Source organism: Palaemon carinicauda, chromosome 35 (genome assembly GCF_036898095.1).
Source record: "Palaemon carinicauda isolate YSFRI2023 chromosome 35, ASM3689809v2, whole genome shotgun sequence".
Lineage (NCBI taxonomy): Eukaryota > Metazoa > Arthropoda > Malacostraca > Decapoda > Palaemonidae > Palaemon > Palaemon carinicauda.
This window is the reverse complement of record NC_090759.1, coordinates 66,880,109-66,897,791: the sequence shown is the minus strand read 5'-3', so window position 1 is coordinate 66,897,791 and position 17,683 is coordinate 66,880,109. Positions and strand designations below refer to the sequence as shown.

Genomic DNA, 17,683 nt, shown 5'->3' with positions numbered 1-17,683 from the left:
ACTTTTAAATGGCCGACCCTTCCCTTAGCGGAAGTGTGTTTAGGCTTTTAGTAATTATATCACGTTATAGATTTTCCTCTATATATTTTATATCTCTCCGCCTTTATTAGGCCTCTTCGATTAACTTTCCATTTATTATAAACATATAAAAATAATTTTAATGTTTTGTTTATATAGACCTTTCCTGAGAGTAGGCGGTCCTAACTTGGAAACCGAAGTTAATCAACGTTGAGCCCTTTATATCGTAATTAGCTTTTAAAGAGCTAAGGATTTAAAACTTTTTAAATGTAATATTTTATGAAAGAATTTCTTTGATAGTCTTCGTACTGTTTTCAAAGATGAACTAACGTTTAGTTTATTTATGCTACGCAGTTGTTGACGTTCAGGACGTTCAACATGCGCTGTATCGTTACGATAGAGAGAGAGTGTATCACGGTTTCACTTTGCAGTAAGAGTAAATCGATTCTGACGTTTTGTTCATTCTTTCTTAGCTTAAATGTTTTAAATTCTATTTTAAAGGAACTTTTTATTTGAAAAACCTTTCAGTTTTTTCCTTTAGTCAAATAACATGTTTTTTTGACGAAATATAATTGGGCTCTTCTCTTAGGTGCGAAATCAAGAGAGAAAGAGAGAGAGAGATAGAGACGGAGGGAGAGAGAGGAGAGAAAACGTTCCGTTCAAGCGGGTAACGTTGTTCTCGTGTTACTCTCGTCCCTAGTCGCTTTACGGGGAGGAAGGATAAAACGTTTTAGTTTTTTATTCTCGTCCCCAGGCTATGTGCGGTGAGAGATTGAAAACGTAGTTATATGAACTAGTGTTTAGTCTCTTTCCCAGCCACTGATTTTTTTTTTATCTTTAAATATGTTTTCTGTTTTTTGCTGGTATTAATGAGCTTGCATTATACGACTGTTTTCGCAATTACTACCTTTTAATGAAGGGTAGAATTGCGTGTTTCAGGTAGAAATCAGTAAAAATTTCAGTGAAATAAGTGCAAAACAGAAAATCGAAGTGATAAAGTGATATGCGCAAAGTGTTACAGTGTTGCGTCCGAGGGTTCGTCTGTTCGTGCCTGTCGTTCACCTAGTCCGGGACCTCTTACATGCTCCCAAGCCCAGGGGAGAAGTAATGTCAAACGACTTATGGGTTCGAGAGGCCTTGACCAACGAACAGACGTTTTCCCTCTATGGTATCGGGTGTATCTTACCAAGATCTCCCCTACCATAAGACGAGAGAGACGTTGTTTCTCCTCGTCATCTGAAGGCTTTTCGCATAAGAAACCTGTCACAAGGTTTCGAAGCCCTTAAGCGAAAGTCAGTCCTTTCAGGACAGGTCCAGCGTCCTGGTTACAACCATTAGGACAGCTCTGACCCTATGCAGTCATCGGATAACTGCTCGCCGCCTAACAAAAGCGTAACACAGACTCCGAGAGTCTTTTTTTGTAGGCAAAGTGTTGCGGTCACAGACGTTACCCTCGTCTCTTACCACAACCATTTCCGTTGATCCTTAATGGGTTGTATGGCAAGACATGCAGTATATGCTTGCCTCCCTTATGGAAGACTATTCTGCCGATTAGTCCGTTGAGTCTAGCCGTTTATCTCATCGATATCCTGGCTTTCAGCCAACCTAACGTTCCTTTGTGCTTACTGCTGACGTTGGCGTAGCTTAGTCACGTCAGTCAGGTTGTTTAGAACCACACTCGATGCGGTCTCGTGTGGTTTTTCAGCCCCATTTGGACGTTAGGCCACTTGCTGAGGCTCCTGTTGACGTTCAAGACGTTCACTAACAATCGGAGTTGACTTGTTTTGACGCTGTGCGTCAACCTCCGCATTCTAGAGTTGTTTTGACTGCTCAGTCTAGGCAGTCAAAGCAGTCTCGAGTGGACGCTGTGCGTCCTCACGCACCTGTTGTGGTTGACAGTTCAGTTGTTGACAGTTCACAGACTGTCAAGCAGTTACATGACGTTGCGTTCTGGTCCGCTACTAATGCACCAGTGAGTGTGGACTCTGCTTGTAAAGCATTGCCACCACGGTAGGTCTCTCCCTTGCTTGAGACTCAGCTTTTATCGGACAAGGTTCCTGTAGATGAGGAAGTTGCTGTTCCCCCTCCTACTGATATTCCCTTGAGGACTCTGTCAGATGGAGAGGAGCCTAAAGCTGCTTAGCCTCCTATGGACTTTAATTAAATCATGATGATTTTTTTTAAGGATCTTTTTGTAACTGCTGCTCCTCGTTCGCCTAAACGTCAGAGCTTACACTAGGCCTAGCTACTTCGAAGCCGTTGTTTTTAAGCTAGTGCTCTCTCGCTCTCCTAGAGAGCTTTACGTTGGCTAGGCGACTGGTTTTTCACCAGGAGGAGTTTGGGGGATACAGCCTTTGCTTTCCCTTCTTTTAAACTGGTTTATAGAGCGAGAGTCTGATATGACACGAGAGAAGTTCTCGGCTTGGGAGTTCATGCCTCTGCCCAGATAGACTTCTCAATTATGGTAGACTCTCCCTGGCGCCTGGCCAGGAGACGCTCCAAGTTGTTTACAGGTCTACTTCACAGCTTTTTTCGAGCCTTTGAAGTTTTGCTGTACAATTATGTCACGCATAACAAGGCTTTCAGGGATGGTAAACGGAACCGCCTCAGTCGCTAACCCCGTCTGTTGCCACACCTGCTCCCGTAGACCCTAAATGGGCTTTGCTGCAAGACATGCAGTCCAAGCTTGCGTCCTTGATAGAGGACTTTAATGCGGAGAAGGTTGCTACCGAACCTTCTGGCCAACAACCTTCCAACAGGTCGGTTGTGCGCCCTGTTGACGCTGAGGTAACCTACTCGCGTCTGCCAGTTGAGGTGGTTCCTCCACCGATGCGACCCAGTGTGGGTTGCCAGCCGCACGTTGACGTTAAGCGACGCTCGGAGGTGGTTGTTGGCGTTCAGGACGTTCAACAACCAGCAGAGGTGACTTGTTTTGACGCAGTGTGTCAACCTCAGCAACCCGGTAGGGTGTTGACTGCACAACCCAGACGGTCTAGACAGTCTCGGGTTGACGCTGTGCTTCCTCGCGCACCCATGGTTGTTGACAGTTCACAGACTGTGCAGCAGTTCCATGATATTGCGTCCGGCTCCGTCACGCATCCACCAGTGCGACCGGACTCAGCGAGCCAGACGTTGCCCACTCCATTGCCGTTTCCTCATCAGTTTTCGGATGAGGAACCCTCTGATGAGGACGTTGCTGAACAACAAGACGATCAGCCCCCAGAATAGATCAAGCCCTGCTATCCATCCAGAAGATGCTGAAGAAGGAACGCTGCTCAGTCAGGCTGTGGATGAGTCTGGTAGGGACGCTGTCATCCGTGGAACAATTTGTGTCACTAGGAAGACTACACCTCCGTCCTCTTCAATACCATCTAGCTTTTCACTGGAAAAAGGACAAGACGCTAGAAGCGGTCTCGATCCCGGTTTCCGAAAAGATAAAGTCTTGTCTGACTTGGTGGAAGGACAATATCAACCTAAGAGAGGGTCTTCCCCTGGCTGTTCAGACTCCCACCCACGTTCTCTTATCGGACGTGGGCTGGGGCGCGACACTAGACGGTCGGGAATGCTCAGGACTGTGGAACTCGAGTCAGAGGAGCATGCATATCAACTGCAAGGAGCTGTTGGCAGTACATCTGGCCTTGAAAAGCTTCAAGTCTCTCCTTCGAGGCAAAGTGGTGGAAGTTAACTCGGACATCACCACGGCCTTGGCGTACATCTCCAAACAAGGAGGTACCCACTCACTGACGTTGTACGAGATCACAAAGGACCTGCTCATCTGGTCAAAAGGTCAAGACATCTCCCTAGTAACGAGGTTCATCCAAGGCGACTTGAACGTCATAGCAGATTGTCTCAGTCGGAAAGGGCAAGTAATTCCAACCGAATGGACCCTCCACAAGGATGTGTGCAAGAGACTTTGGGCCACTTGGGGTAAAACCATCCATAGATCTCTTTGCAACCTCGCTGACCAAGAGGCTTCCAATCTATTGCTCTCCAGTCCCGGACCCAGCAGCAATACATATAGATGCTTTCCTCCTAGATTGGTCACATCTGGATCTCTACGCATTCCCACCGTTCAAGATTGTCAACAAGGTACTGCAGAAGTTCGCCTCTCACGAAGGGACAAGGTTGACGTTAGTTGCTTCCCTCTGGCCCGCGAGAGAATGGTTCACCGAGATACTTCGATGGTTAGAAGACGTTCCCAGTAGTCTTCCTCTAAGGGTAGACCTTCTACGTCAGCCACACGTAAAGAAGGTACTCCAAAGCCTCCACGCTCTTCGTCTGACTGCCTTCAGACTATCGAAAGACTCTCGAGAGCTAGAGGCTTTTTGAAGGAAGCAGCCAGTGCGATTGCTAGAGCAAGGAGAGCTTCTTCCATTAGAGTCTACCAATCGAAGTGGGAAGTCTTCCGAGACTGGTGCAAGTCAGTTTCTGTATCCTCGACCAGTACCTCTGTAGCTCAAATAGCTGTTTTTCTCTTATACCTGAGAAAAGGACGATCCCTTTCAGCTCCCACTATCAAGGGCTACAGAAGCATGTTGGCATCGGTCTTCCGGCATAGAGGCTTAGATCTTTCCAAACATAAAGATCTGCAAGACCTCCTTAAGTCTTTTGAGACCACCAAGGAGCGTCATTTGGCTACCCCTGGATGGAATTTAGACGTGGTACTAAGATTCTTCATATCAGACAGGTTGGAGCCGTTACAATCAGCCTCCCTGAAAGATCTCACTCTTAAGACACTTTTCCTGGTATGCTTAGCCTCGGCTAAAAGAGTCAGTGAGATTCATGCCTTCAGCAAGAACATAGGATTTTCGTCAGAAAAAGCCACTTGTTCGCTACAACTTGGTTTTCTAGCCAAAAATGAGCTGCCGTCTCGGCCTTGGCCTAAATCTTTCGATATCCCCAGCTTATCGGAGATCGTAGGCAATGAACTAGAAAGAGTCTTATGCCCTGTTAGAGCTCTTAAGTTCTATTTAAAGCGTACTAAACCTTTACAAGGCCAATCTGAAGCTTTATGGTGTTCAGTTAAGAAACCATCCTTGCCTTTGTCAAAGAATGCTTGGTCAGACTTTATCAGATTGTTAATACGAGAAGCTCATTCACATCTGAGTGAGGAAGACCGAACTTTGCTTAAGGTGAAGACGCACGAAGTTAGAGCTGTAACAACTTCCGTGGCCTTTAAGCAAAATATATCTCTGCAAAGTATAATGGACGCAACCTATTGGAGAAGCAAGTCAGTGTTCGCGTCATTTTACTTGAAAGATGTCCAGTCTCTTTACAAGAACTGCTACACACTGGGACCATTCGTAGCAGCGAGTGCAGTAGTGGGTGAGGGCTCAACCACTACAATTCCCTAATTCCATAACCTTTTTAATCTTTCTCTTGAAATGTTTTTATTGTTGCTTTTGGGTTGTCCGGAAGGCTAAGAAGCCTTTCGCATCCTGGTTGATTTGGCGGGTGGTCAAAGTCATTTCTTGAGAAGCGCCTAGATTAGGGGTTTTGATGAGGTCCTGTTGTATGGGTTGCAACCCTTGATACTTCAGATCCTAGGGGTCGATCAGCATCCTAAGAGGATCGCGAGGCTCCGTAAGGAAGACGTACTTAAAAAGGCAGAGTAATTGTTCAAGTCGACTTCCTTACCAGGTACCTATTTATTTTGTTTTTGTTATTTTGATAACTTCTAAAATGAAATAAAAATTCTTAGCTCATAATAATGTAAACATATTTTGCTGGTCTCTACCCACCCCCCTGGGTGTGAATCAGCTATTATAATCACCAGCTAAGTTAAATATTGAAAAATGTTATTTTTATAATAAAATAAATTTTTGAATATACTTACCCGGTGATTATAAATAGAGACGCAGTGGGACGAGGAGAAAATTGAGTTCTTTGTTTACATTGAGTACTGGGTATCTGGACGACAGATGGCGCTGTTGGGCACACCCGCAACCTGTGTAGCGATCGCTGGCGAATTTTACCTTAGAGTTTTCTGTCGAGCAACAGAGTTGCAGCTATTATAATCACCGGGTAAGTATATTCAAAAATTTATTTTATTATAAAAATAACATTTTAATTATAAAATAAATTTTTGAATATACTTACCCGGTGAATATATAATAGCTGACGCCTCTGGCGGCTCGACAGAAAAACACAAAAACTCGCGAGCGATCGCTATGAAGGTTGCGGGTGTGCCCACCAGCGCCAACTATCGGCCAGATACCGCATATACATGTAAACAGCTCCAATTCTTCTCATCCCGCTGGGTCTCTATCGGGGAGGAAGGGGGGGGCCTTTAATTTATATATTCACCGGGTAAGTATATTCAAAAATTTATTTTATAATTAAAATATCATTTTTAAATATTTAACTTAGCCGGTGAATATATAATAGCTGATTCACACCCATGGTGGTGGGTAGAGACCAGAGTTAATTAAGTTTACAGCGTATATGCTGGTAAGGAAGTTGACTTAAGACGATTACTCTGCCTTGTTAGTCTGTCTTCCTCACGAAGCCCAGCGATCCTCTTAGGATGCTGAAAGACTCCCAGGAGCTGAAGTATCAAGGGTTGCAACCCATACAACAGGACCTCATCAAACCCCTAATCTGGGCGCTCTCAAGAAATGACATTTGACCACCCGCCAAATCAAAAAGGATGCGAAAGGCTTCTTAGCCTTCCGTACAACCCAATTAAAAAACATTTCAAGAGCAGATTAAAAGGATATTGGAATTAAGGGAATGTAGTGGTAGAACCCTTACCCACTACTGCACTCGCTGTAACGAATGGACCCAGTGTGTAGCAGTCCTCGTAAAGAGTCTGGACATCTTTTAAGTAAAATGACGCGAATACCGACTTGCTTCTCCAAACGGTCGCGTCCATAATACTTTGCAGAGATCTATTTTGCTTAAAGGCCACGGAAGTTGCTATAGCTCTTACTTCGTGCGTCTTAACCTTAAGCAAGCATCGGTCTTTTTCATTCAAGTGAGAATGAGCCTCTCGTATTAAAAATCTGATAAAATATGACAAAGCATTCTTTGACATAGGCAATGATGGTTTCTTAACTGAGCACCATAATGCCTCAGATCCACCTCGTAAGGACTTAGTACGAGCTAAGTAGAACTTAAGAGCTCTAACTGGACACAGCACTCTTTCAAGTTCGTTGCCTACGATCTCTGACAGGCAAGGTATATCAAAGGACTTAGGCCAAGGACGAGAAGGCAGTTCATTTTTTGGCCAGGAAACCAAGTTGAAGTGAACATGTGGCTTTTTCTGTAGAAAAGCCGATGTTCTTACTGAAGGCATGAATTTCACTGACCCTTTTAGCCGAAGCCAAGCACACTAGGAAAAGCGTCTTGAGGGTGAGATCCTTCAGGGAGGCTGAATGTAATGGCTCAAACCTGTCTGACATGTGGAACCTTAGGACCACGTCTAAGTTCCATCCAGGAGTTGCCAAACGACGTTCCTTAGAGGTCTCGAAAGACTTAAGGAGATCTTTATTGTTGGAAAGATCTAAGCCTCTATGACGAAAGACCGAAGCCAACATGCTCCTGTAGCCTTTAATCGTGGGAGCTGATAGGGAGCGAACATTTCTCAGATGTAAAAGAAAATCTCCGATTTGGGCTACAGAGGTACTGGAAGAGGACACAGATGCTGACTTGCACCAGTCTCGAAAGACTTCCCACTTCGACTGGTATACTCTGATGGTAGAAGCTCTCCTAGCTCTCGCAATCGCACTGGCTGCCTCCTTCGAAAAGCCTCGAGCTCTTGAGAGTCTCTCGATAGTCTGAAGGCAGTCAGACGAAGCGCGGGGAGGCTTTGATGAACATTCTTTACGTGGGGCTGACGTAAGAGATCTACCCTTAGAGGAAGACTTCTTGGAATGTCTACCAGCCATTGAAGTACCTCGGTGAACCACTCTCTCGCGGGCCAGAGGGGAGCAACCAACGTCAACCTTGTCCCTTCGTGAGAGGCGAACTTCTGCAGTACCTTGTTGACTATCTTGAATGGTGGGAATGCATATAAGTCCAGATGGGACCAATCCAGTAGAAACGCATCTATGTGGATTGCTTCTGGATCTGGGACTGGTGAGCAATAGATTGGTAACCTTTTGGTCAACGAGGTGGCAAAGAGGTCTATGGTGGGTTGACCCCAAGTCGCCCAAAGACTCTTGCACACGTCCTTGTGGAGGGTCCATTCCGTGGGTATCACCTGACCCCTCCGACTGAGACAGTCTGCCAAGACGTTCAAGTCCCCCTGGATGAATCTCGTCAACAGGGAGATGCCTCGATTTTTTGACCATAGGAGAAGGTCCCTTGCGATCTCGTACAGCGTGAGGGAGTGTGTGCCTCCTTGCTTGGAGATGTACGCCAAAGCTGTGGTGTTGTCTGAGTTGACCTCTACCACTTTGTTTCGAAGAAAGCTTTCGAATTTCATCAAAGCCAAGTGGACTGCTAATAGCTCCTTGCCGTTGATGTGCATGCTCTTCTGACTTGAGGTCCACAGACCCGAGCATTCCCGACCGTCCAGGGTCGCACCCCAACCCAAATCCGACGCGTCTGAGAACAACACGTGGTTTGGGTTCTTGACTACTAGGGATAGTCCCTCTCTCAGACTGATATTGCTGTCCCACCATTTCAGGCATGCCTTTACTGGTTCGGAGACTGGGATTGATACCGTCTCTAACGTCTTGTCCTTGTTCCAGTGAGAGGCTAGATGGAACTGGAGAGGCCGAAGGTGTAGTCTCCCTAGCGAGACAAACTGCTCCAGGGATGAGAGAGTCCCTACGAGACTCTTCCAACTCCTGACTGAACAAACTTTCTCTTTTCAGCATTAGTTGGACTTTGATCAGGGCTTGTTCTATTCGGGTGGCAGACGGAAAAGCCCGAAAAACTGGACTGCGAATCTCCATACCCAAATATAGAATAGTCTGGGATGGGATCAGTTGGGACTTTTCTAGGTTGACCAAAAGTCCCAACTCCTTGGCCAGACCCAACGTCCAATTTAGATCCTGCAGACAGCGATGACTGGACGATGCTCTGAGAAGCCAGTCGTCCAAGTACAGGGAGGCTCGGATTCCCGATAGATGGAGGAATTTTGCCACATTCCTCATGAGCTTCGTAAACACGAGAGGAGCAGGACTGAGGCCAAAGCACAGGGCTCGAAACTGGTACCCCACATTCCTGTAAACAAACCTCAGAAACGGTTGGGAATCCGGGTGTATAGGAATGAGGAAGTATGCATCCTGAAGGTCGAGAGAGACCATCCAGTCGCCTTCCATTAATGCTGTCAAGACAGCTTGGTAGACTTCATCGTACTCCTGCAGTGAACGTGGCAGCCAGATCATTGGAGCCATCCCTGATAGTCTTGTTCCTGCAGAGAACGTGGCTGTCAGATTATTGGAGCCATCCCTGACAGCCTTGTTTATGCATGACATAATTGTACAGCAAAACTTCAAACGCTCGAAAAAACTCCTAACAGGAGATGGTCTAGCTCTGAAGCCGACCATAAAATCTTGGAGCGTCCCATGGCCAGGCGCCAGGGAGAGTCTATGAGGTTTGAGAAGTCTATCTGGGCAGAGGCAGGAACTCCCAAGCCGAGAACTTCTCCCGTGTCATACCAGACTCTCGCTCTATAAGCCAGTTTAAAAGGAGGGAAAGTAAAGGCTGTCTCCCCCAAACTCCTCCTGGTGATCAACCAGTCGCCTAGCAAACGTAAAGCTCTCTTAGAAGAGCGAGAGAGCACTAGCTTAGAAAACAACGGCTTCGAAGTAGCTAGGCCTAGTGTAAACTCTGACGTTTAGGCGAACGAGGAGCAGCAGTTACAAAAAGATCCGGACAAAGATCCTTAAAAATCAGCATGATTTATTTAAAGTCCATAGAGGGCTGAGCAGCTTTAGGCTCCTCTCCGTCTGACAGAGTCCCCAAGGGAATATCAGTAGGAGGGGGATCAGCAACCTCGTCCGACAATTGCCGAGTCTCAAGCAAGGGAGAGACCTGCCGTGGTGGCAATGCTTGACAAGCAGAGTCCACACGCAAAGGAGCAACAGTAGCAGTCAAGGACGCTATGTCATGTAACTGCTTAAAGGACTGACCAGCAACAACAACAGGTGCGGGAGGACGCTCGACGTCAACTCGAGACTGCCTTGACTGCCTAGACTGAGCAGTCAAAACAACTCTTGACTGCGGTGCTTGACGCTCAACGTCAAAACAAGTCAACTTCGCTGGTTGGCGAACGTCCTGAACGTCAACAAGAGCATGCGGCAGCGGCTGAACGTCCACAAGCGGCTGAAAGTCAACACTGGACTGCATCGAGTGAGGCTCTACAAAACGTGACTGACGTGACTTTGTAACGTCAACGTCAACAGGACGAGCAAAGGTTCGTTTGGGCGGCTGACGGCCAGGATCTCGATCAGCTAAGCGGCGAGGATCATCGTGAACCTGCTCAGCAGAATAGTCCTCCATACGAGAGGCAAGCTTATTCTGCATGTCTTGCAGTACAACCCATTTAGGATCAACGGGAATGGGTGCGGTAAGAGACGAGGGTAACGTCTGTGACTGCAAAACCTTGCCTACACTAAGACTCTCGGAGCCTGTGTTACGCTTCTGTTTAGGCGTCGAGCAGTCTTCCGATGACTGCACAGGGTCAGAGCTGTCCCAATGGCTACAACCAGGATGCTAGACCTGTCCTGAAGGGACTGACTTTCGCTTTAAGGGTCTCGAAACCTTGCTCCACGGTTTCTTACGCGATAAGCCTTCGGATGACGAGGAGAAAACCGTCTCGCTCGTCTTATGGTAGGGGCGGTCTTGACGAGACACGCCTGAAACCATAGAGGGAACGTCTGTTCGTTGGTTAAAGTCTCTCGAACCCATAAATCCTACGACATTACTTCTCCCTGGGGCATGGGAGCTTGCAAGAGGTCTCGGACTAGGCGAACGACAGGCACGAACAGACGAACCCTCTGTCGCAACACTGATAACACTTTGCGCAATTATCACTTTATCACTACAATTTTCTGTTTTTGCACTTACTTCACTGAAATCGAAGTTTTCAATAATTTCACATTAGGCATGAATAAAAACTGATTTCTACCTGAAGCAAGCAATTCTCCCCTACATCAAAAGGTTATAATTGCGAAATAAGTCGTATAATGTAAGCACATTAATACAAGCAAAAAAACAGTAAACATATATATCGAATAAAACGGAAATATATAAAGATAAAAGGATCAGTGACTGGGGAGGAGACTGAACACTAGTTCATTCAAAACTACCTTTTCAATCTCTCACCGTAAAGTGCCATGGGACGAGAATAAAAACTAAAAAAGTTTTATCCTTACTCCCCGTACAGAGACTTGGGACGAGAGTAAAAAACTGACTCGAGAACGTTACTCGCTTGGGACGAGAATAAAGATCGGAACGTTCTCTCTTCCTCTCTCTCTCTCTCTTGATTTCACACCGAAGAGAAAAACCCACTCACCTTTCGTCAATAAACAGGTTATTGACCAAAGGAAAAAAACTGAAAGGACTAAGAAATTGAAAAATAACAAGTTCCTTTAAATTAGTATTAAAACATTTCAGTTTGAAAGAATGAACAAAACGTCAAAATCGATTTACTCTTTCTGCAAAGTGAAACCGTGATTCTCTCTTTCTCTATCGTAACGATAGAGCGCAAACTGCGTAGCATAAATAAACCAAACGTTAGTTCATCTTTGAAACAGCACGAAGGCTATTCAAAGAAAATCTTTCATAAAATATCTAATAAAAAATATTCATTTAATAACTCTTACAGAGCAAATGATTTAAACTTAACGAAAATAAAAGTTGAATGGGCTCAACGTTGTTTAACTTCGGTTTCCAAGTTAGGACCGCCTACTCTCGGACTAGGGGAGGAATAGGTAAGGTCGCATATAAACAAAACATTAAAATTTATATTGATGTTTAGTATAAATGGAAAGCTAATCGAAGAGGCCTAATAAAGGCGGGTGAGATATAAAATATATAGAGGAAAATCTATAATTAACAACAACAATTTATAACGTGATAAGATAATTGCTAAAAGCCTAAAACACACTTCCGTATTAAGGGAAGGGTCGGCCATTTTGAAAAGTCAAGGAAAGTCCAAAAAAAAAAAAACAATCCAAAGTAATCAACAATTAAATCTATCCAAAAAAGAGTTCAATAGTTTAAGTTGAAGATAAAACACCTGCACTGCGAAAGCTCAAACCAAAAGGAAGTACTTCACCAAGACTGTTGAAAAACTCCAGGTTAACAGCGAGTAATGGTACGTCTTGTCGATCAGACCGACAGAGAAGAATTGGAGCTGTTTACATGTATATGCGGTATCTGGCCGATAGTTGGCGCTGGTGGGCACACCCGCAACCTTCATAGCGATCGCTCGCGAGTTTTTGTGTTTTTCTGTCGAGCCGCCGGAGGCGTCAGCTATTATATATTCACCGGCTAAGTTAAATATTTAAAAAAGGGATTTTGACGAAGGAAAAATCTATTTCTGGGCGAGGGACCTGTGTCGCCCAGTGAAATGCTCCTCTAGCACCATTTCTAAGGCATAGTCATTGCTGAATATACCAGAGAAAAAAAAAAAAAAAAAAAGAGATGCATGGAATGCCAGGAATAAACCTAGCTCGCTCACTCTTTGAGTGTCGGTATAGAAAACTGGGGCGTGATTGAACCACGACCATAGATCCCTCACCAATTAGACCTCTCCTTCAACATACCACTTCTCTACCCCCCATCCTCATTCCTCTTCAGCACTTGAGTTGGTCAGACGTGTTTTGTTTTGCTCTGTGTGTTTTGTGGAAGATGTCCGACGTTTTAGAGAACACTGCTTCCAAGTTGAGTACAGTATTATATTTGTCTGTTTGGAATTTCTAGGTAGCGACACTTATTATTCTTAACCGTGTTTGATTTTTTTGTTTTTGCTACAAACATACCTAGTCCTGTTCGCAACCATTTTCTGACCTGGTTAGTTATTCATTTACTTTTTCAAAACCTCTAGGGAAACCTGTTAATTTTAGTATACCATATACAGTAATTCTACAATGCTCTATGATTTCCCAAAGATTATCTTTTAAATTCAACATGGCAGTCATATATACACAACTGCTACACCTGTGTTCTTATTTCTTTGTCTGTTTTTTAATATATTTACAATTTTTATGTTATGATTGAGCAGAAAGATACATAAAGTGTCAGAAAAAAAAGAACATATGCTAGCTACATCTTGCTCATGTGTGTGGATTTGGTACATAAGTAGCCACCATAAAATGACCGATTTTTGTCATTCAAACACTCGAATGAAAAAAAATGGCTGAGAAACTAAAAAATATACAGAGTTTTAAGTAACCCCTAAAATAACATTGTTTTAATGGGACTGAGTTGAACTCTTTAAATGAAGCATAAAAGACCAGACCAGTTTGTAATATAACCAGAATCTACAAATGCCCAAAATTCCTACCCAAAGGTAGGTGTCACATAAATTGGATACCTAAACCAAAAGACTGTCAAAAACTGACAGAAAAATACAAGGAAGAAAGCTTTTGTCGAGGGGATAAAATGGTACTCATGCTTCAAAGAAACTTCAGTACAGTACAGTATAACTTAGTATCCTGTGTAAGCTATACTGTATACTGTACAGTCCTAACAAACTTGAACTTCTGTAACTGTAAAATGGTGGCACTCGATGAGCTGACAGCAATAGAAACTCCATTCATCATATCTTTTGAAGTTTAAAAAAGAAAAAAAAAACTTTCCTGCGCATTTCTTGGTATGGAAAAGAAATTACCAATGTGAGAAATAGTTTCAATTACCATACACAATCAGCAAAATTAGATATATTGAATTAATGTATTCCCAAAACAAATAATTTTTTTTTTTTTTACTAAATACCAAAATTGATGTTCTGAGTCTTACCTGTAGCTTCCAAATTTTGACGCTGCCATCTGAAGAGGCAGAAGCCAACCATAACTCTACATCGTCTCTCGGAATAAAACAGAGGCTCTTGACACGTAAACTGTGGGCTTCCCATCGAAACACTTCAAAGTGATTTGCGATGTCGTAAAGACAAATATTATTGTCACCTACAGATACAGCAATGATATCTTCCTGTGAAAGAAGAAAAATATTCCAATTGCATAACATAAAAATATAAAGACATGGATATACTTCAATTCATATCATCTTAAAATTTTATATAGGCTTTCCCCTTTCAAATGGTTGGATAAGAAGCAAGTTCTCTCCACTCATATGTTCCGTGTTCTTTCACTCTCATCTCCCTCTATGTTTTGCTCTTTGTCTATACTCCTTTTTAAACGACTTCCTGGTCAAACTTCAAAATCAACTACTGCATTAATGAAAAAATGGGGAGGCCACTAATTGAAATTCTTACTGCTACAACAATATAATTCAAAGACTGGAAATTAAAAGTGACACAAAATGTAAGTGGCCAATTAAATCAGCCCCTTTTATAATATACAACATATCACCATTAAAGTACCATCTGCTTAAAATGTTGATGTTACGAATTGTTTTCATACACAGTACAATATACTGTTGTATTCAACTGATATTCTAAAGTGAATGTAAAGTTCCTAGGTAATACTTACCGTCATGAAGGTAAAAGTTGTCACCCTCTCCTTAAAATCGATGGAGAATATTACTTGGCAAGATGTTACATCATATACTTCTAAACAACTACCCTTTACAATCACATATTTTAATCCTTTTGGTGACCACTTCACTATATCGGCAACTGTAGAAAAGAAAAAAGTCGTTAGTATATTTAGAACACAATCCCTAACTATTTTCATATCTGACATTTTCAAAGCACGATTCACAATTGTGCAATTGTTCTTAAAGTAAAAGACTATTAAAAAAATCTGTGTCAACAATGCAGCATAAGACATGAAATGGTAAGGGAATCCTCACAAAGAAAGAAATGAGAATCGATGGTATGCGACTGTGAAGATGAAAATGGATTAATAAAGAGAACATATGTATGAAGATGTAAATGCTTGTTACTAATTGCTAAAAACATTCAGGCAATTCAAATTTCAACTAATTGTCTTTCACCTCAACTGAACCTAACGATCATAACATGGAAGGTAGATTACTTTCCTAATATGGATGGGCGACTGTCTGAGGAGTGTAAAACTATAACAGTTACCAGTAAAATCACAATTAAAAAATAAAATGCAACCAATCACTAACAGTTAAACACATTATGCAAATGGCCAAACCTTAACCAACTATGAATGTTTTCTGGTTTTAGAAACAAATCAATTAGAACATTTGGCATTATATTTATCCTCTTTATTTACCAAATCAGTTTTATAAGAATTAAATTTACACAGAATTTAAAAATTAGAGAAAATCACTTTGGCTAACTCTAATATGTTAAACTCTTTCCACTCGGCTATCTTCAATAATTATATGATACCTTTGATTAGCTATTTGTTACACAAGTACATGATAATGTACATGCATTTGCAACTTTGAAGAGTAAGGTCTATAACAGGTTTGGGGTTGAAATTAACTGAAATCATTGTAAAGTTGGATGTTACCTGTAAATTTATATCTACAAATTTTATGAATTCTATTAGTGTACAATGGCATAGACCTTATTCCAGTGGTCTACGATATGGTCATTAAGAAAATTAAGTTACTTATGTTTTAAATTTATGAGATAATGTAAGAGGATGTATGCTTATATTAATAAGATCTGAGAGCATATAAACATGTGACCGTGGATGAACCAAATCCTAAGTTGTTCATTGAGAGAACTGGGTGGCTTAACTTTTTCAAAGATGTTGGCACATTAGAACTTTATGAGTGGCTAGGGGTGACCAGCTTAGGAGGAAAAATTATAATTACCCTCAAAGTAAAGTTTAATATTTCATTGTGCTAAGCTTACTATAATTATGTCTAAAAATTATCGACTTAATAGTATTTACTGCCTAAAGTTATGGAAAATCCATATGTGATTTACAGATATTGCTTAACTTCTGCCTGCTGAGTACAGTACCCCTCTCCTATCAAAAAATTTCACAATCGTTTAATAAAATTTGTAAAGGAGAAAAGACTATAAACATGGCCTTTCAGGAAATATACTGAATTACTTCTTAGTTGGATCTTTTAATAAAAAACATTCAGACTTATGATCAAAGGCTGCATATGTCAATACTAAAAAGTCCAATATGTATGTTTTTCCTGAAATTGTACATAACTATTTTATATACATTTTTTTCTTTAATGATTTCAGATGCAAATCAGCAGGTATCAACTACAGCAATGAGGATTCTATAATCTTATTTCCAGTCATTAGTTTATCCTTTACCCCATTTGCTACACTTGGTGATTAAACATCTTCTAAAACAGCCACATGACTACTTTCCTGATCATTCTTTTTCTTTAGCTTCCTTTCCAGTCATCAAAGCCATTCTTTTGATTGCATTGGTTTCAAGTCTATTTCCTCTACATTCCACTCCTGCTTTTTAACATTTTCACAGCCTTTTCTTCAGTTTCAACATTACCAAAATGAAATCCGTTTTTCCCTTAAAAATAACACCACCAAAGAAATGAATATTTGAATATTGTTATAGTAAATCAGTTTATGGAAAACTCGTGTGTCACATTCCTAGGCTCTCATAGTATTCTTTCGAAGGATGTTCTTATATGAAAGTTAAAATAAGAACAAAGTGCAGGTAAAAAGGTTAGATGGTCAAGTACAAAAAGGCCAAAGGGAACATATAAAAAATAAACGGCAGAAAGCAAAGCAACCGAGGGCTTCAGAGACGACGCTATGCAATGTGATAATGCAGACCAAAGACCAGATACTTTTTTATGATGATTGTTATTACTAGCTAAGCTACAATCCTAATTGGAAAAGCAAGATGCTAAAAGCCCAAGGGCCCTAATAGGGAAAAATAGCTCGGTGAGGAAAGGATATAAATGAACTATAAAAGAATAAACAATCAAAATAAAATATTTCAAGAACAGTAAAAACAATAAATTAGATCCTTCACATATAAACTATATAAATCAAGTAGGAGAGAAATAAGATAGAACAGTAAGCCCAATTGTACCCCCAAGCAAGAGAACTCCAATCCAAGACATTGGAAGGCCATGGTTCAGAGGCTATGGCACTACCAAAGACCAGAGAAAGACAATGGTTTGATTTTGAATGTCCTCTTGGAAACGCTGCTTACCATACCTAAAGAATTTCTTCTACCCTTACAAAGAGGAAAGTAGCCACTGAACAATTACATTGCAGTTGTTAACCCCTTATGCAAAAGAACCATTTGGTAATCTCAGTGTTGTCAGGTGTATGTGGACAGAGGAGAAAGTGGTAAGAATATGCCAGACTATTCAGTGTATGCGTAGGCAAAGACAAAGTGAGTCGTAACCAGAGAGAGGGATCCAATACAGTACTGTCTAGCCAGTCAAAGGACTCAATGACTCTCGATCCGTAGTATCTCAATGGGTGGCTGGTGTCCTGGCCAATTTGCTACCTACTTGCTATGTATTCTCCTTTAAGGAAACGGAATGAGAAGTAACACACTTTTTGTCTATTGCATGCATGCAATGAAATCACTCTTGCCTGAAACTCTACCATATCAATACAGTACAGTACAGTTTATTAGTGATATGTTTTCAAATT

General features: G+C 42.0%; 1 protein-coding gene across 1 annotated transcript in view; it reads right to left on the bottom strand.

Moving 5' to 3' along the window:
• The window catches only part of LOC137627830 (p21-activated protein kinase-interacting protein 1-like), a 40,755-nt gene that overhangs the window by 1,730 nt on the left and 21,342 nt on the right, over positions 1-17,683 (bottom strand). The window contains exons 5-6 of the mRNA XM_068359219.1: positions 14,631-14,776; positions 13,939-14,130 (exon numbers count right to left, since the gene is read on the bottom strand). Coding sequence (XP_068215320.1) covers positions 13,939-14,130; positions 14,631-14,776 — 338 coding nt within the window. The remainder of the gene's footprint in view (positions 1-13,938; positions 14,131-14,630; positions 14,777-17,683) is intronic.